Source organism: Rhinoderma darwinii, chromosome 6 (assembly GCF_050947455.1).
Source record: "Rhinoderma darwinii isolate aRhiDar2 chromosome 6, aRhiDar2.hap1, whole genome shotgun sequence".
Taxonomy (NCBI): Eukaryota; Metazoa; Chordata; class Amphibia; order Anura; family Rhinodermatidae; genus Rhinoderma; species Rhinoderma darwinii.
In genome coordinates this window covers 115812266-115836162 of record NC_134692.1, presented here as the reverse complement: position 1 = coordinate 115836162, position 23897 = coordinate 115812266, and the positions used below count along the sequence as shown (strand labels likewise).

The following is a 23897-nucleotide window of genomic DNA, read 5'->3' as shown; positions in this document are numbered from 1 at the left end:
AACAATACTACATTACTATAATACTACATTACTATAATAATACTACATTACTATAATACTACATTACTATAACAATACTACATTACTATAACAATACTACATTACTATAATACTACATTACTATAATACTACATTACTATAACAATACTACATTACTATAACAATACATTACTATAATAATACTACATTACTATAATAATACTACATTACTATAATACTACATTACTATAATAATACTACCTTACCATAACAATACTACATTACTATAATACTACATTACTATAATAATACTACATTACTATAACATTAATACATTACTATAATACTACATTACTATATCAATACTACATTACTATAACAATACCACATTACTATAATACTACATTGCTATAACAATACAACATCACTATAATACTACATTACTATAACAATACTACATTACTATAATACTACATTGCTATAACAATACAACATCACTATAATACTACATTACTATAACAATACTACATTACTATACTACATTACTATAACAATACTACATTACTATAACAATACATTACTATAATAATACTACATTACTATAATACTACATTGCTATAACAATACAACATCACTATAATACTACATTACTATATCAATACTAAATTACTATAATACTACATTACTATATCAATACTACATTACTATAACAATACAACATTACTATAATACTACATTACTATAACAATACATTACTATAATACTACATTACTATAATAATACTACATTACTATAACAATACTACATTACTATAATAATACTACATTACTATAACAATACTACATTACTATAATACTACATTACTATAATAATACTACATTACTATAACATTACTACATTACTATAATACTACATTACTATAACAATACTACATTACTATAACAATACATTACTATAATACTACATTACTATAACAATACTACATTACTATAACAATACATTACTATAATAATACTACATTACTATAATAATACTACATTACTATAATACTACATTACTATAATAATACTACCTTACCATAACAATACTACATTACTATAATACTACATTACTATAATAATACTACATTACTATAACATTACTACATTACTATAATACTACATTACTATAATACTACATCACTATAACAATACTACATTACTATAACAATACATTACTATAACAATACATTACTATAATACTACATTACTATAACAATACTACATTACTATAACATTACTACATTACTATAATACTACATTACTATAATAATACTACATTACTATAACATTACTACATTACTATAATACTACATTACTATAACAATACATTACTATAATACTACATTACTATAACAATACTACATTACTATAATACTACATTACTATAATAATACTACATTACTATAATACTACATTACTATAACAATACTACATTACTATAATAATACTACATTACTATAACAATACTACATTACTATAATACTACATTACTATAATAATACTACATTACTATAACATTACTACATTACTATAATACTACATTACTATAACAATACTACATTACTATAACAATACATTACTATAATACTACATTACTATAACAATACTACATTACTATAACAATACATTACTATAATAATACTACATTACTATAATAATACTACATTACTATAATACTGCATTACTATAATAATACTACCTTACCATAACAATACTACATTACTATAATACTACATTACTATAACAATACTACATTACTATAACATTACTACATTACTATAATACTACATTACTATAATAATACTACATTACTATAACATTACTACATTACTATAATACTACATTACTATAATACTACATCACTATAACAATACTACATTACTATAACAATACATTACTATAACAATACATTACTATAATACTACATTACTATAACAATACTACATTACTATAACATTACTACATTACTATAATACTACATTACTATAATAATACTACATTACTATGACATTACTACATTACTATAATACTACATTACTATAACAATACATTACTATAATACTACATTACTATAACAATACTACATTACTATAATACTACATTACTATAATAATACTACATTACTATAATACTACATTACTATAACAATACTACATTACTATAACAATACATTACTATAATACTACATTACTATAATAATACTACCTTACCATAACAATACTACATTACTATAATACTACATTACTATAATAATACTACATTACTATAACATTACTACATTACTATAATACTACATTACTATAATAATACTACATTACTATAACATTACTACATTACTATAATACTACATTACTATAACAATACTACATTACTATAACAATACATTACTATAATACTACATTACTATAACAATACTACATTACTATAACAATACATTACTATAATACTACATTACTATAATAATACTATATTACTATAATACTACATTACTATAATAATACTACCTTACCATAACAATACTACATTACTATAATACTACATTACTATAATAATACTACATTACTATAACAATACTACATTACTATAATACTACATTACTATAATAATACTACATTACTATAACACTACTACATTACTATAATACTACATTACTATAACATTACTACATTACTATAATACTACATTACTATAACAATACTACATTACTATAATACTACATTACTATAATAATACTACATTACTATAACAATACTACATTACTATAATACTACATTACTATAATAATACTACATTACTATAACATTACTACATTACTATAATACTACATTACTATAATAATACTACATTACTATAACATTACTACATTACTATAATACTACACTACTATAATAATACTACATTACTATAACATTACTACATTACTATAATACTACATTACTATAATAATACTACATTACTATAACATTACTACATTACTATAATACTACATTACTATAACAATACTACATTACTATAACAATACATTACTATAATACTACATTACTATAACAATACTACATTACTATAACAATACATTACTATAATACTACATTACTATAATAATACTATATTACTATAATACTACATTACTATAATAATACTACCTTACCATAACAATACTACATTACTATAATACTACATTACTATAATAATACTACATTACTATAACAATACTACATTACTATAATACTACATTACTATAATAATACTACATTACTATAACACTACTACATTACTATAATACTACATTACTATAACATTACTACATTACTATAATACTACATTACTATAACAATACTACATTACTATAACAATACATTACTATAATACTACATTACTATAATACTACATTACTATAACAATACTACATTACTATAATACTACATTACTATAACAATACTACATTACTATAACAATACATTACTATAATACTACATTACTATAATAATACTACATTACTATAATACTACATTACTATAATAATACTACCTTACTATAACAATACTACATTACTATAATACTACATTACTATAATAATACTACATTACTATAACAATACTACATTACTATAATACTACATTACAATAATACTACATTACTATAATAATGCTACATTACTATAACAATACTACATTACTATAAGGGCATGACCACACATGGCGGAATTCCTCCGCAACTGTCCGCATCAATGCCGCACCTAATCCGGGTTGCGGATTACGGCTGCGGATCTGCACAAAATGTGCAGAAAATTGATGCGGACTAGCTGCTGCGGACTGCGGGAAAAGTGCTTCCCTTCTCCCTATCAGTGCAGGATAGAGAGAAGGGACAGCACTTTCCCTAGTGAAAGTAAAAGAAATTCATACTTACCGCCCGTTGTCTTTATGACGCGTCCCTCCTTCGGCATCCAGCCCGACCTCCCTGGATGACGCGCCAGTCCATGTGACCGCTGCAGCCTGTGCTTGGCCTGTGATTGGCTGCAGCCGTCACTTACACTGAAACGTCATCCTGGGAGGCCGGACTGGAGACAGAAACAGGGAGTTCTCGGTAAGTACGAACTTCATTTTTTTTTACAGATACATGTATATTGGGATCGGTAGTCACTGTCCCGGGTGCAGAAACAGTTACTGCCGATCGCTTAACTCTTTCAGCACCCTGGACAGTGACTATTTACTGACGTCTCCTAGCAACGCTCCCGTCATTACGGGAGCCCCATTGACTTCCTCAGTCTGGCTGTAGACCTAGAAATACATAGGTCCAGCCAGAATGAACAAATGTCAAGTTAAAAAAGCAAAACGCATCCACAGCACACATAACATGTGCATGACAGCTGCGGACTTCATTGCGGAAATTAGAATCTCCATTGAAGTCAATGGAGAAATTCCGCCATGAGTCCGCAACCAGTCCGCCACTGCTCCGCAACAGACAGAGCATGCTGCGAACACCAAATTCCGCTCCGCAGCCTATGCTCCGCAGCGGAATTTTACGCATCGTCTAAACGAACACTGCTAAATTAAAGTGGAAGTCAATGGAGAAACGGCTCCGCTTAATTTAAGTTAAGTGAAATTCCGCCACGTGTGAACCCAGCCTTAGTGTCACAATTCAGCAGTGACTAAATATTTTAACCGTGCTATAGTCTTGGCACAGGTTATTTAGGCTTTGTTCACATCTGCATTGGGGTCCTGTTCTGACGTTCCGTCGGAGGTTTCCGTCAGAACAGGACCCTGAATAGACACAAACTGACACGAACGGAAACCTCTTTCCGTTTCCATCACCATTGATTTCAATGGTGACGGATCCGGTGCCCATGGTTTCCGTTTGTGTCTGTTGTACACCGGACCCGTCGTTTTGCCGGAAGCAATAGCGTAGTCAAGCAATGCAAAACGATACAACAATTTTAAAATACCTTGTGTACTTGTAATACGCCCAGTGGTTATCACTGGGGCCATGGGGTAAATCTGACCAGTTTAAAGTCTGCATGGAGTTGGTATGTTCTCCAAGTGTTTACAGAAGCTTCTTTTGGCTACATCTGCAACCCGAAAACATACTTAGGATATATTCACACGTGGCAGATTAGTTGAAGTAATTTCTGCAATTGAAAATCAGCTCCATACATCTGAATGGGGTTGTTTCTGCAACATGTGTATGATGTTCTGCAAACTCCACTCAGATAAATCGGACAGAAATTTCTGCTAAATATCTGCCGATTGTAAATATACCCTTAGACTAGTCGGCTTACTATGAAATTTGCCAATGTTTGTCTGAGGACAATCCTATTCTTTATGGGGCTCGCATACATATCTGGCCATTGACCATGGTCATCTAGGTGACGGCTATCTTTTGTGTGAGACCACTTTTGGTTCACCAGCACCAATAGCTAATTCTAGACGTTATGGTAAAACATGGTCCCAGGCAATGGGACCCAATATTAGGTAAGCTTTTCTTGAATGAGAATTTAAGAAGGGGCAATCACATCACGTTTTTTGGCCTACGTTTAGCATATTCGCGTGGGAGAATCTACCTATCTACACGCTACACGTAGGCAATGTAGTGTGCCTAACAGTGGCGACCGTCACCTATAGACTATTATGGCATCCGTTTAACATATACATCATGATCTTTTCATAACATATACGTTAAATGGATGCCATAATAGCCTATGGGTGATAGATGCCATTGTTAGGCATCTGTCACAGGAATCCATCACCCATAGGCTATTAAGGTATTTATTTAACGTATACATCATGAAAAGTTGTTGAAAAGCTTATAATCTATTTAAAGGATGCCTGTGAGATATGCCATACTGTGGCATACGTCACCCTTAGTCTCCTACGTTAAAAAAACGTATGCTGTGCAGTATAATTTTTTCATTGTGTCCCATTATAAGGATTAACATAGTCTACTACATTGGTTTTAAACTCGGCCGGGTAAATGTGCCGCACACAGAAAATGTTTTAAGTTGACGGGCCGCATTATTTTCTAATTTAATACAATACAAATTATTGCTAATCAATTAGTTATTTGAACTATTATAACTATACTACATTACTATAACAATACTACATTACTATAACAATACTACATTACTATAATAATACTACATTACTATAATACTACATTACTATAATAATACTACATTACTATAACAATACATTACTATAATACTACATTACTATAATACTACATTGTAATAACAATACTACATTACTATAATACTACATTACTATAACAATACCACATCACTATAATACTACATTGCTATATCAATACTAAATTACTATAATACTACATTACTATATCAATACTAAATTACTATAAGGGCATGACCACACATGGCGGAATTCCTCCGCAACTGTCCGCATCAATGCCGCACCTAATCCGGGTTGCGGATTACGGCTGCGGATCTGCACAAAATGTGCAGAAAATTGATGCGGACTAGCTGCTGCGGACTGCGGGAAAAGTGCTTCCCTTCTCCCTATCAGTGCAGGATAGAGAGAAGGGACAGCACTTTCCCTAGTGAAAGTAAAAGAAATTCATACTTACCGCCCGTTGTCTTTATGACGCGTCCCTCCTTCGGCATCCAGCCCGACCTCCCTGGATGACGCGCCAGTCCATGTGACCGCTGCAGCCTGTGCTTGGCCTGTGATTGGCTGCAGCCGTCACTTACACTGAAACGTCATCCTGGGAGGCCGGACTGGAGACAGAAACAGGGAGTTCTCGGTAAGTACGAACTTATATGTTTTTTTACAGATACATGTATATTGAGATCGGTAGTCACTGTCCCGGGTGCAGAAACAGTTACTGCCGATCGCTTAACTCTTTCAGCACCCTGGACAGTGACTATTTACTGACGTCTCCTAGCAACGCTCCCGTCATTACGGGAGCCCCATTGACTTCCTCAGTCTGGCTGTAGACCTAGAAATACATAGGTCCAGCCAGAATGAAGAAATGTCATGTTAAAAAACCAATACGCTCCGCACCACACATAACATGTGCATGACAGCTGCGGACTTCATTGCGGAACTTAGAATCTCCATTGAAGTCAATGGAGAAATTCCGCCATGAGTCCGCAACCAGTCCGCCACTGCTCCGCAACAGACAGAGCATGCTGCGGACACCACATTCCGCTCCGCAGCCTATGCTCCGCAGCGGAATTGTACGCATCGTGTAAACGAACACTGCGAAATTAAAGTGAAAGTCAATGGAGAAACGGCTCCGCTGCGGATTAACGCTGCGGAGTGTCCGCAGCGGAATTTAAGTGAAAATCCGCCATGTGTGAACCCGCCCTAATACTACATTACTATATCAATACTACATTACTATAACAATACCACATTACTATAATACTACATTGCTATAACAATACAACATCACTATAATACTACATTACTATAACAATACTACATTACTATAATACTACATTGCTATAACAATACAACATCACTATAATACTACATTACTATAACAATACTACATTACTATACTACATTACTATAACAATACTACATTACTATAACAATACATTACTATAATAATACTACATTACTATAATACTACATTGCTATAACAATACAACATCACTATAATACTACATTACTATATCAATACTAAATTACAATAATACTACATTACTATATCAATACTACATTACTATAACAATACAACATTACTATAATACTACATTACTATAACAATACATTACTATAATACTACATTACTATAATAATACTACATTACTATAACAATACTACATTACTATAATAATACTACATTACTATAACAATACTACATTACTATAATACTACATTACTATAATAATACTACATTACTATAACATTACTACATTACTATAATACTACATTACTATAACAATACTACATTACTATAACAATACTACATTACTATAATACTACATTACTATAATACTACATTACTATAACAATACTACATTACTATAACAATACATTACTATAATAATACTACATTACTATAATAATACTACATTACTATAATACTACATTACTATAATAATACTACCTTACCATAACAATACTACATTACTATAATACTACATTACTATAATAATACTACATTACTATAACATTAATACATTACTATAATACTACATTACTATATCAATACTACATTACTATAACAATACCACATTACTATAATACTACATTGCTATAACAATACAACATCACTATAATACTACATTACTATAACAATACTACATTACTATAATACTACATTGCTATAACAATACAACATCACTATAATACTACATTACTATAACAATACTACATTACTATACTACATTACTATAACAATACTACATTACTATAACAATACATTACTATAATAATACTACATTACTATAATACTACATTGCTATAACAATACAACATCACTATAATACTACATTACTATATCAATACTAAATTACTATAATACTACATTACTATATCAATACTACATTACTATAACAATACAACATTACTATAATACTACATTACTATAACAATACATTACTATAATACTACATTACTATAATAATACTACATTACTATAACAATACTACATTACTATAATAATACTACATTACTATAACAATACTACATTACTATAATACTACATTACTATAATAATACTACATTACTATAACATTACTACATTACTATAATACTACATTACTATAACAATACTACATTACTATACTACATTACTATAACAATACTACATTACTATAACAATACATTACTATAATAATACTACATTACTATAATACTACATTGCTATAACAATACAACATCACTATAATACTACATTACTATAACAATACTACATTACTATAATACTACATTGCTATAACAATACAACATCACTATAATACTACATTACTATAACAATACTACATTACTATACTACATTACTATAACAATACTACATTACTATAACAATACATTACTATAATAATACTACATTACTATAATACTACATTGCTATAACAATACAACATCACTATAATACTACATTACTATATCAATACTAAATTACAATAATACTACATTACTATATCAATACTACATTACTATAACAATACAACATTACTATAATACTACATTACTATAACAATACATTACTATAATACTACATTACTATAATAATACTACATTACTATAACAATACTACATTACTATAATAATACTACATTACTATAACAATACTACATTACTATAATACTACATTACTATAATAATACTACATTACTATAATACTACATTACTATAACAATACTACATTACTATAACAATACTACATTACTATAATACTACATTACTATAATACTACATTACTATAACAATACTACATTACTATAACAATACATTACTATAATAATACTACATTACTATAATAATACTACATTACTATAATACTACATTACTATAATAATACTACCTTACCATAACAATACTACATTACTATAATACTACATTACTATAATAATACTACATTACTATAACATTAATACATTACTATAATACTACATTACTATATCAATACTACATTACTATAACAATACCACATTACTATAATACTACATTGCTATAACAATACAACATCACTATAATACTACATTACTATAACAATACTACATTACTATAATACTACATTGCTATAACAATACAACATCACTATAATACTACATTACTATAACAATACTACATTACTATACTACATTACTATAACAATACTACATTACTATAACAATACATTACTATAATAATACTACATTACTATAATACTACATTGCTATAACAATACAACATCACTATAATACTACATTACTATATCAATACTAAATTACTATAATACTACATTACTATATCAATACTACATTACTATAACAATACAACATTACTATAATACTACATTACTATAACAATACATTACTATAATACTACATTACTATAATAATACTACATTACTATAACAATACTACATTACTATAATAATACTACATTACTATAACAATACTACATTACTATAATACTACATTACTATAATAATACTACATTACTATAACATTACTACATTACTATAATACTACATTACTATAACAATACTACATTACTATAACAATACATTACTATAATACTACATTACTATAACAATACTACATTACTATAACAATACATTACTATAATAATACTACATTACTATAATAATACTACATTACTATAATACTACATTACTATAATAATACTACCTTACCATAACAATACTACATTACTATAATACTACATTACTATAATAATACTACATTACTATAACATTACTACATTACTATAATACTACATTACTATAATACTACATCACTATAACAATACTACATTACTATAACAATACATTACTATAACAATACATTACTATAATACTACATTACTATAACAATACTACATTACTATAACATTACTACATTACTATAATACTACATTACTATAATAATACTACATTACTATAACATTACTACATTACTATAATACTACATTACTATAACAATACATTACTATAATACTACATTACTATAACAATACTACATTACTATAATACTACATTACTATAATAATACTACATTACTATAATACTACATTACTATAACAATACTACATTACTATAATAATACTACATTACTATAACAATACTACATTACTATAATACTACATTACTATAATAATACTACATTACTATAACATTACTACATTACTATAATACTACATTACTATAACAATACTACATTACTATAACAATACATTACTATAATACTACATTACTATAACAATACTACATTACTATAACAATACATTACTATAATAATACTACATTACTATAATAATACTACATTACTATAATACTGCATTACTATAATAATACTACCTTACCATAACAATACTACATTACTATAATACTACATTACTATAACAATACTACATTACTATAACATTACTACATTACTATAATACTACATTACTATAATAATACTACATTACTATAACATTACTACATTACTATAATACTACATTACTATAATACTACATCACTATAACAATACTACATTACTATAACAATACATTACTATAACAATACATTACTATAATACTACATTACTATAACAATACTACATTACTATAACATTACTACATTACTATAATACTACATTACTATAATAATACTACATTACTATGACATTACTACATTACTATAATACTACATTACTATAACAATACATTACTATAATACTACATTACTATAACAATACTACATTACTATAATACTACATTACTATAATAATACTACATTACTATAATACTACATTACTATAACAATACTACATTACTATAACAATACATTACTATAATACTACATTACTATAATAATACTACCTTACCATAACAATACTACATTACTATAATACTACATTACTATAATAATACTACATTACTATAACATTACTACATTACTATAATACTACATTACTATAATAATACTACATTACTATAACATTACTACATTACTATAATACTACATTACTATAACAATACTACATTACTATAACAATACATTACTATAATACTACATTACTATAACAATACTACATTACTATAACAATACATTACTATAATACTACATTACTATAATAATACTATATTACTATAATACTACATTACTATAATAATACTACCTTACCATAACAATACTACATTACTATAATACTACATTACTATAATAATACTACATTACTATAACAATACTACATTACTATAATACTACATTACTATAATAATACTACATTACTATAACACTACTACATTACTATAATACTACATTACTATAACATTACTACATTACTATAATACTACATTACTATAACAATACTACATTACTATAATACTACATTACTATAATAATACTACATTACTATAACAATACTACATTACTATAATACTACATTACTATAATAATACTACATTACTATAACATTACTACATTACTATAATACTACATTACTATAATAATACTACATTACTATAACATTACTACATTACTATAATACTACACTACTATAATAATACTACATTACTATAACATTACTACATTACTATAATACTACATTACTATAATAATACTACATTACTATAACATTACTACATTACTATAATACTACATTACTATAACAATACTACATTACTATAACAATACATTACTATAATACTACATTACTATAACAATACTACATTACTATAACAATACATTACTATAATACTACATTACTATAATAATACTATATTACTATAATACTACATTACTATAATAATACTACCTTACCATAACAATACTACATTACTATAATACTACATTACTATAATAATACTACATTACTATAACAATACTACATTACTATAATACTACATTACTATAATAATACTACATTACTATAACACTACTACATTACTATAATACTACATTACTATAACATTACTACATTACTATAATACTACATTACTATAACAATACTACATTACTATAACAATACATTACTATAATACTACATTACTATAATACTACATTACTATAACAATACTACATTACTATAATACTACATTACTATAACAATACTACATTACTATAACAATACATTACTATAATACTACATTACTATAATAATACTACATTACTATAATACTACATTACTATAATAATACTACCTTACTATAACAATACTACATTACTATAATACTACATTACTATAATAATACTACATTACTATAACAATACTACATTACTATAATACTACATTACAATAATACTACATTACTATAATAATGCTACATTACTATAACAATACTACATTACTATAAGGGCATGACCACACATGGCGGAATTCCTCCGCAACTGTCCGCATCAATGCCGCACCTAATCCGGGTTGCGGATTACGGCTGCGGATCTGCACAAAATGTGCAGAAAATTGATGCGGACTAGCTGCTGCGGACTGCGGGAAAAGTGCTTCCCTTCTCCCTATCAGTGCAGGATAGAGAGAAGGGACAGCACTTTCCCTAGTGAAAGTAAAAGAAATTCATACTTACCGCCCGTTGTCTTTATGACGCGTCCCTCCTTCGGCATCCAGCCCGACCTCCCTGGATGACGCGCCAGTCCATGTGACCGCTGCAGCCTGTGCTTGGCCTGTGATTGGCTGCAGCCGTCACTTACACTGAAACGTCATCCTGGGAGGCCGGACTGGAGACAGAAACAGGGAGTTCTCGGTAAGTACGAACTTCATTTTTTTTTACAGATACATGTATATTGGGATCGGTAGTCACTGTCCCGGGTGCAGAAACAGTTACTGCCGATCGCTTAACTCTTTCAGCACCCTGGACAGTGACTATTTACTGACGTCTCCTAGCAACGCTCCCGTCATTACGGGAGCCCCATTGACTTCCTCAGTCTGGCTGTAGACCTAGAAATACATAGGTCCAGCCAGAATGAAGAAATGTCAAGTAAAAAAAGCAAGACGCATCCGCAGCACACATGACATGTGCATGACAGCTGCGGACTTCATTGCGGAACTTTGAATCTCCATTGAAGTCAATGGAGAAATTCCGCCATGAGTCCGCCACTGCTCCGCAACAGACAGAGCATGCTGCGGACACCAAATTCCGCTCCGCAGCCTATGCTCCGCAGCGGAATTGTACGCATCGTGTAAACGAACACTGCTAAATTAAAGTGAAAGTCAATGTAGAAACGGCTCCGCTGCGGATTAACGCTGCGGAGTGTCCGCAGCGGAATTTAAGTGCAATTCCGCCATGTGTGAACCCGCCCTAATACTACATTACTATAACAATACTACATTACTATAATACTACATTACTATAACAATACTGCATTACTATAATAATACTACATTATTATAATAATACAGCTAGGTTTAAACTTAACGTAAATTTGCGAGTTTACTCCACGTGCTTATTTTAATAATCCAGTTTTCCCAGTGTAAGTGTTGCTAAATGAAGTCTGCCCTCTGTAGATAATGCCACAGTGCCCTCTGTAGATTGTGCCACACAGCCCCCCTCATAGGAAGTGCAACCTAGCCCCCTCCCAGGTAATGCCACACAGCCCCCTCCCAGGTAATGCCACACAGTCCCCCTCCCAGGTAGTGCCACACAGACCCCCTCTCAGGTAGTGCCACACAGACCCCCTCCCAGGTAGTGCCACACAGACCCCTCCCTGGTAGTGCCACAAAGCCCCCTCCTTGGTAGTGCTACACAGCCCCCTCCCTGGTAGTGCCACACAGCCCCCCTCCCTGGTATTGCCACACAGTCTCCCTCCTTGGTAGTGATACACAGCCCCCCTTATCTGGTAGTGTCACACAGCCCCCCTCCCTGTCGGTAGCACCTTTGGGGCTCCCCCTAGGAGTGGAATCTCGAGCCAGAGCATTGCCGACGCTCTGGCCGGGGATTCTTCTCCAGGAGGAGCCCCTGAAGTCACTGTCCATATATGGATAGTGACGTCAGGGGCTTCTCCAAAAGTGGATGACAGCCTCAGGGGACGCAAGCGGCCCTCGGGCCACGTGTTTGAGACTGCTGCTACTATATACCATACCTCTAGAAAAAAAGTATACCGACATATGCCAGCCCAAAGGAGGCCAAAAGAACCCTCTTTCGGCCTTCGTCAGGCTGATGAAGCCCTATGGTACACACGGCTACTTGTGTAGTGTGTCTGTCAAAAGCTTTCCTGCTGTAAACGGTAAACGTAGGGCAAAAATGTGATGGGTCTTAAAGGCGTTGTCTGAGATTGGAAGGAGATTGTTATCTAGTCATTTGGGTGACAAAGTACACCTGTGTAGCGTAGCGGATGGTTGGCGGGTTTCTCATATTAGACATAAAGTAGTTAAACAGATATGGTTAAAGCTATAGGAAAAAAGTGCCCTTGATCTCTGCTGCCAGGATACAGTGTATTCCCACCAATTAGATGGCAGCTACACAACATAGTATTTTATGTTAGGGTTGTTTTCACGACTGGTAATGTAAATGGTATCTCATTACTGTGTGTGATCTCTTGTCTGGATGACTCACCACGCTGCAAATACAGGAATCAGAAGAATTTACTCCAAATAGCTAACTAATATGTAATATGAACATAAAAACGCTCCAGCTAGAATACTTTACCAGCATAGTACATGATCCCACTGAAGCCTATCTTAACTAATCATCAGAATTAACTGTCATTACAATAGACAGGCGAGCGACATAGCACAATGTATACAGCATGTGGCACTAAAACCAGGGAGAGCAAATAGATAATGATCAACAAAAGAGGAAAAGACAGTTGGTTATTTATTATCTGGTCTATTTGTCCCGGGTGCTGACTAATGACACATAATCAGTTGTAAATTTTATTTGCCGGGTTGGATTTTTTGGGTTTTTACTCGGTTGGAATCTGAAGTTTATAGTAAGAACAGTATGCTTTTTAAGACTTGTCTCAGAGGTGGATTTTTCTATTTTTTTTAACTTATAAAACTTTTGTACCTGATGATTTTCTAAACAATTGTTGGAAATGTTCATGACTTCAGGTCGATTAGGTAAGAATAAAGACGTACCTCCAAACAGTCTTGCGGTATGTGTACACACAAAATAAAAAAACGTCTCAAAATACGGAGTTGTTTTCAAGGGGAAACAGCTCCTGATTTTCAGACGTTTTTGAATCAAAGTCGCATTTTTCACAGCGTTTTTAACGGTCATTTTTGGAGCTGTTTTTCTATAGAGTCAATAAAAAACGGCTCCAAAAACGTCCCAAGAAGTGACATGCACTTCTTTTTCGCGGGAATCTTTTTACATGCCGCTTTTGGAAAACTAGGCGTAAAAAAAAAAACGCCCCGTCGGAAAACGTCCGTTTTTTTCAGCGCATGTCACTTCTTCAGCTGTTTTTGTAGGATCCAAAAATCAGGCAGCTTTCCGTAGCGCAGCGGAGGTTCTGACGTCACAGCGATGTGCGTCCCGACACTTGATGGAGTGAGGATCTCCGCTGTGGCCGAAGAGGAGGTAAGTTTAATATTAGTGTCTTGCTGAAGTTGATTGTTATGGGTCCGACTCCCAGGACCCCCGCCAATCAGCTGTTTTGAAGGGGGTGCAGCCGTTTGTACGAGCGCTACTTCCCCTTCATTCCAGACACTTTCTCACACTGAATCGCCGACACGGACGTGTCAGCGATTCACAGCGTGAGCAAGTAGGGAAAATGAAGAGGAAGCAGCGCTCGTACGAGCTCTGCACCCCCTTCAAAACAGCTGATTGTCGGAGGTCCCGGGAGTCAGACCCCCACCCATCAGCTATTGATGGCCTATCCTGAGGATAGGCCATCAATGTTTAGGGACTGGACAACCCCTTTTAAGCCTACCGTGTGTTAGGCTAAGACTGGATTCACACGAGCACATTACGTCCGTAAAGGACCGAACACACTGCAGGGCTCCCAGCATCATAGTTATGTACGACGCTAGGAGTCCCTGCCTCTCCATGGAACTACGGTCCCGTACTGAAAACATGATTACAGTACAGGACAGTTGTCCGGCAGCGAGGCAGGGACTCCTAGCATCGTACATAACTGCAGTGTGTTCGGTCCGGGACTTGCGGCCGAAATACGTTCCGTCATTTACGGACGTAATGTGCTCGTGTGGATCCAGCCTTAGATACAGGGCCCCAGATTATACTGTATAAGATTACTGTCTGCTGGACCCTGTATCTAAGCCTACTTTAGGCTTAGATACAGGGTCCAATAAACAGTATCACACATGCACCTGTATCTAAGGCCTCGTTCACATCTGCGTTGGGGTCCCGTTCTGAATTTCCGTCTGAGCTGTCCGTCAGAATGGGACCCTGAACAGACACAAACTGACACAGACGGAAACGCAGAGGTTTCGGTTTCCATCGCCATTGATTTCCATGGTGACTGATCCAGTGCCCATGGTTTCCATTTGTCTCTATTGTGCACCGGACCCGTTGTTTTGCCGGAAGCAATAGCGTAGTCGTCAGAACGGGACCCCAACACAGATGTGAATGAGGCCTAAGGCCCTGTTCACATCACCGCTGCCCTTCTGTTGAGGGGTTCCGTCTGAGGTTTCCGTCGGGCTAACCCCTCAACGGAAAGGCAAACTGAAACCTTAGCTTCCGTTTGCATCACCATTGATCTCAATGGTGATGGAAACTTTGCTAATGGTTTCCGTTTGTCACCGTTGTGAACGGGTTCCGTTGTTTTGGCGGAATCAATAGCGCAGTCAACTATGCAAAACAACTGAATCCTGTCACAGCGGTGACAAACGGAAACCTTTAGCAACGTTTCCGTCACCGTTGAGATCAATGATGAGGGAAACGGAAGCCGAGATTTCAGTTTGCCTTTTTGTTGAGGGGTTAACCCGACGGAACCCCTACACGGAAGGGCTGCAGTGATGTGAACAGGCCCTTACTAATCGTAAATACATACATAAACACACACATATACACACACACACACACATTTTTTTCGGGGGGGGGGGCACATATGTATTGAGGATATTCCCTCTGATGTTTTATGTCCTTAGTGACGTCCCTGGCTGCTAGTGCTCCATTGTTGGATCACTTAGGAGACCATGCGATGCAGCTGAAGGCTGCGGGCCATCGGCCATGAGAAGTTTGTGGGGGGGGGGGCCCAAGAAGAACCTTTGCATCAGGGCCCATGAGCCTTTCGCTACGCCCCTGATGTGCCAGAACAATCACACTAGAAATTGTTTGGTCACATACAGTAGTGATGATTGCTCCAAGTTCATGGAGCTAACAGAGCGACGACTTGCTACATCGTAGATGGTCGGTAGTTGAGGGGAGGCAAGTTTACACAGCTTAGACAGAGGTGATGTTCTGGAATGGCAGCTGCATGCTGTTCACACTGGTGTTGATGTCGATAACACTTAGCCGTGTGTACAATATAGACAATGCTGTGTCGGCTTCACTAGACGTCTTTGAGCTATTGTTGTAGATGTTCATTAAAATGAAAGATCACGACCACACTTGTCAAAATTTCATTTTGTAAAAACTTGTAAAAATTAGATTTTGCCGGCAGTTTTTTTTGTTTTTTTTTTAGAAAATGTCACCAATTTCGTACATAATGTGAAGTTAGACAAATAATATAAAATGGCGTAAATCCTTAAAAAAAAATTCACTGATATATTGGACTTAAAATATTGGGCAGCAGTAACATGCAAAGCTGTCATAAAAATTACCCCCCCCCCCCCCCCAAATACCATTAAAACAAAGTTTTTACTATTAGAAAACTCTTTTACAAGTCTGACCTGTTGTCCGACCCATTGTAAATCGATGGGATCTTTTTGAAAACAGATCTGTCCAAACTGCCATGGCTCTATTAGGAACAGAAATGTGACCAAAGCCCTAAATGAGATAATGAGATGACTGTCTGGTCCTTTTTTTTGGCCACACCCACAAAATTGTCATTCAATTGAACAACCTTGCTAGATAATATCGGATTTTAATGTTTTTATAAACGACCCTTACAATTTTTTATGGACAGATAGAAACAATTTTTTTTATACAGTACAATTCCTTTAATCCAGTATCCAATAGTCCAGAAACTCTGATAATCTGGTACAAAAGTGCAAGATTTTCTAAAATTTCTCGAAACCAGGAACAGAAGAGTAAACAGAAATAATCAATGAGGAGAATCCTCTGAAGACAAAAACAAAGTGATGGCAGCAGATTTTAAAATATGCTGTAAATTTGTACAATTACAAGTATATTTTATTATTATACTGAGACTGTGCAATAATCCAGAATATTGGATAATTCAGCACGTGTCATAGTTTATCGAATGATGTCACTTAAAGTATCAACAAAATATTATCCAATCAATGGACTAATAATCACTGTGATATTGTATAACTGTTTACATAATAATGTATAATAGCAGTCAGTTTATATAAATAGTGTACAGTATGTATATAATATGGAGATGCCTACCAATAACAATGCCCAGCTTAATCCCCTGCACCACCTTGGTAGGCATTTACGTTATTATTACACTGACGGAATGTATATGTACAATATTTACTACTGGATGAAAGGACACGCAAGCTGGAGAGAATTCAGTATTTCTCTGTGTATATACAGTAGGCACAGAACTGAGAGCAGGAATACAGATACCTGCGGGTGAAGTGGCTCCTGGCATCTTTTGAACACCAGAGCAAAACAGATGGCACAGAATGCCAGTCCCAGCATGTGAGTGCTCAGATCAGTTCTGCAGTTTCTCCATCTATTCCATGCATAATGAACGCAGTGTAGACACAATAGTAAATGCACACAATGGATAAGATCACTGCTTCCTTTCAAGGTATTACATAGCTGCAAGCCTATTATAATAGACAGTACTTACTTCTCCTCCCCAGCCCCCCTGCTTTCCAGTCAGTCTCCTCCACTGCTCCATATCTTTTCATTGGCTTGTCTGTCTCCAAGGTGGCAGAGATGGATTTCTTTAACTCCATGGATGTCTGCATGGTTCCTGCTTCTTCTGTGTGCTCCTCACTGAAGAGATTCCTTGCCTGTCTAGATTGTGGCTAGGCTGAGAGGTGATGGGTAGGTGGGTGGGAGGGTGAAGGGGGAGGAGGACTGTGCTTGCTCCCACTCACTCCATCCTCATGTTTCTCTCTTGGCTCCTCTTTGGGGAGGGGGACTTGGAGGGATGGGTTGTGACGTCACTGCATCCCTATGGGGCTCTCAAAAGCAAAAAAAGGATGCTGCACGCATGCGCAGATCTGGTCGTTCTGGGTACCGCAGAAGAGTATTAACCCATAGCCTGCTGGTCCCAGTGTGACTGACCTCTTTACTGAATGTAGTTTGGGATGTCATAGTTCGCCGCTGCCTTATCTAAAATATTGCAGTATTGTTATACTTTATACTGCTTCCGAGAAACTGGTGTTAAAATTGATCCAGCTAATTTTTCATAATCTCTGTGCTGCAGTGTAAAATAGTCAGAAGTAAAAAAAATTATAAAGAAAATACTTTGTGTTTCAATTTCTCATCCTTTTCAAGGTTTATGCTTGCTGTCAGTGAATGGAAACATTTTACATCCATACCCGCAACGTGCTCATTATGTTGCAAAAAAGCAGGGAATTTTCACGGTGGATTTTAGCCTTTCAATGTGTAGGGTAAAATCTGTAGAATCTGCAGCAAAATCCGTAAAACACATTCAAATTTTGATTCAAAATTGCCGCGGTTTTGTGGTGAAATCTATAGCAGAAAAAAGGTAGACCCTTAGGCCAGGTTCCCACGGGGCGGATATGCTGCGTAAAAAAATCACGCAGCGTGTCCGACCTGGAATCCGCAGTACTTTCCGCCTGAAAAATAGCACCAAATTGTGGTGCGGTTTTTCAAACAGAATATCCGCTGCGGAAGAAAGTTGTTCATACTTACCCCCTCCCTCCTCTGACGTCCGCTCCGACCTCCCTGGATGAGGCTGAAGGCCATGTGATGCTGTAACCTATGATTGGCTGCAGCGGTTACATGGGATGCAACGTCATTTAAGGAGGCCGGACTGCTGGAAGAAGTAGGGCATTCTGGGTAAGTATGATTTATTTGTATTTTTCGGGAGTTGCGATTTTTGCAGCATAAACGCTGCGATTACGCCGCAGAAGTCTCCACACTTTTCTTTCTGCTGCGGGTTTTGCATCTCCATCGAACTCAATGGGGAAATCCCGCAACACACTACTTTGTTGCGGGTTTAAGCACCCCATTGAATTCAATGGGAAAACCCGCAACAGAAGAGCTACGATTCCGAAGCATTATTTGACATGCTGCGGTTGAAGGAACCGCACAGCAGGTCAATTTATGTACGTTTTTTTCGGCTGCATTTTTCCGCAGAGTGGGGACGAGATTTGTTGGAATCTCACCCACACTGCTGCTACTGCAATACGTTGCAGATTTTCCGCAATGAGTCCGCAGTGTATACGCCGTGTGTGTTCCTACCCTTAGGTGCAGATTTTTCCTGTGGAATTACCAGTGTTTACCTGCGGTTTTAATGCAGATTTTCTGCACCAAATTCCACAACGTGTGCATGTTGCCTTAGGGTAAAATCACACACAGAGTTTTGATGCAGTTTTTCGGTGCAGTTTTTTAACCAAAGCCAGAAGTTGATCTAAAGGAAAGAAGAGGTGTATAGAAAAGACTGATGCATCGCCATTCTTTCGTGTCCACTCCTGTGTTTGGCTCAAAAAACGGAGCCAAAAACTGCATCAAAACTGTGTTTGTGTGTGGTCCTGGCCTTAGGGCACGTTCAGACGTGGCGGAATTGCTGTGGAATTCCGCTACGAACAGTCCGCAGTGGAAATCCGCAGCAGACAGTTTGCCCATTGGTTTCCACACCTTTTTAGTTATCTTCGTGCAGACGTTGCGGAAAACTCCGCTGCGGACCATAGGCTGCGGTGCAGAATTTTCTGTCCGCGGCATACATTGTTGCGGACTTGATGCAGACTTGTTGCGGAATTTCTCCATTGACTTCAATAGAGTTTCAAAATTACGCAATGAAATCCGCAGATGTAATGTGTGTTGCGTTGCGGATTGCTTTCAGGAACAGGATATTTCCTCATTCTGGCTGGACCTATGTGTGCCGAGGTCTATACCCAGACTGAGATGAAATGTTTGAAAGAGAGCAGGGTGTGATCCGAACCTGAATCCGCAACGACAAATCCGCAGCATTTTACTCAGGGCATGGCCCCACGTGGCGGTTTTCTTCCGCAACTGTCCGCATCAATGCCGCACAGAATCTGCGTTGCAGGTTCTGTGGCGGATCTGCCCAAAATGTGCAGTAAATTGATGCGGACTGGCCGTTGCGTATTGAGGTGAAAGTACTTCCCTTCTCTCTATCAGTGCAGGATAGAGAGAAGGGACAGCACTTTCCCTAGTGAAAGTAAAAGAATTTCATACTTACCGGCCGTTGTCTTGGTGACGCGTCCCTCTTTCGGCATCCAGCCTGACCTCCCTGGATGACGCGGCAGTCCATGTGACCGCTGCAGCCTGTGATTGGCTGCAGCCGTCACTTAGACTGAAACGTCTTCCTAGGAAGCCGGACTGGAGGAAGAAGCAGGGAGTTCTCGGTAAGTATGAACTTCTATTTTTTTACAGGTTGATGTATATTGGGATCGGTAGTCACTGTCCAGGGTGCAGAAACAGTTACTGCCGATCGCTTAACTCTTTCAGCACCCTGGACAGTGACTATTTACTGACGTCGCCTAGCAACGCTCCCATAATTACGGGTGCACACACGTAGTCACCCGGAATTATGGGTGCACACACGTAGTCACCCGTAATTACGGGAGCCCCATTGACTTCCACAGTCTGGCTGTAGACCTAGAAATACATAGGTCCAGCCAGAATGAAGAAATGTCATGTTAAAAAACCAATACGCATCCACAGCACACATAACATGTACATGACATCTGCGGGCTTCATTGCGAAATTTAGAATCTCCATTGAAGTCAATGGAGAACTTCCGCAATGAGTCCGTAACCAGTCCGCCACACGTCCGCAACATCCATTGTATGCTGCGGACACCAAATTCCGCACCGCAGCCTATGCTCCGCAGCGGAATTTTCCGCCTCGTCTAAACGAAGCCTACTAAAAAGAAGTGGAAGGCAATGGAGAAACGGGTCCGCTGCGGAGTGTCCGCAGCGGAATTCCAGAGCAATTCCGCCACGTGGGACTTTGCCCTTAACATTTTAGCCAAATCCGCAACGGAATCTGCAACGCGGATTATGTGCGGCATTGATGCGGACAGTGTCTGCAGAATTCCGCCACGTCTGAACATGCCCTTAGGCTTTCTTTACACACACGTGTTAGGGTATGTTCACACGGCTTATTTTCTATTGTTTTTCGGGCCGTAAACGTCCGAAAAACGTCCGGAAAACATCTGACCATTGATTTCAATGGGAAAAATGGCGTTCTGTTCCGACCAGTCGTTTTTTTACTCTGCCGATTTGAAAAACGGCCCCGAAAAAGAAGTGCAGGTCACTTCTTGGGACATTTTTGGAGCCGTTTTTCATAGACTCTATAGAAAAACAACTCCAAAAACGGGCGTAAAAAACGCTGCGAAAAACGCGAGTTGCTAAAAAAAGTCTGAAAATCAGGAGCTGTTTTCCCTTGAAAACAGCTCCATATTTTCAGAGGTTTTTGGTTAAGCGTGTGAACATACCCTTATGGCTTTGTGTACTAGATGTATATTTAGCGCCAAGATAGGGATCGGATCCAGCAATGGGACAGCAGGAGAGCTGCCCGAAAAAACTATAGGGAAGGATTTCCCGCATTATCTAATTGCATTTGCATCTCTTACATTTCAAAGTTATTCAAAAGCTCCAAAAGGAGCCATAACTGTTCGCAAATATTTTTGGGTATATCACAAAAATGTACTTTAGACTCATGTCTTATGCTGAATCAAGTTGGATTTTTTATTAAATAGTCTGAATACTTTGGGATTCGATGCTGTAGAAGACTTTTTTAAAAACACAATTCACATATAAATAGTTTCCGCCACTTCTGGACTCTGAACAGTGAAATTGAATTCTTGGCCTCTCCATGTTTTATTTTGCCATTTCGATGTCATTATGCAGGTAGGTGCGTTGTACTGATCTGTACAGTGCATTTGTTGTTATGTGTTTGGGCCATTATAAAAGTCACTTTAGGCGTCATTTATATATCATACTTTCATATATCTAGACACATGCACTATATGGACACAAGTATTGGGACACACCTCTTAATC

General features: G+C 35.2%; 1 protein-coding gene across 1 annotated transcript in view; it reads right to left on the bottom strand.

Annotated features, from left to right (window-relative positions):
* The window catches only part of BMERB1 (bMERB domain containing 1), a 204515-nt gene extending 184689 nt beyond the window's left edge, over positions 1-19826 (bottom strand). The window contains exon 1 of the mRNA XM_075830146.1: positions 19521-19826. Coding sequence (XP_075686261.1) covers positions 19521-19641 — 121 coding nt within the window. The 5' untranslated portion in view covers positions 19642-19826. The remainder of the gene's footprint in view (positions 1-19520) is intronic.
* Positions 19827-23897: the final 4071 nt, after the last annotated feature.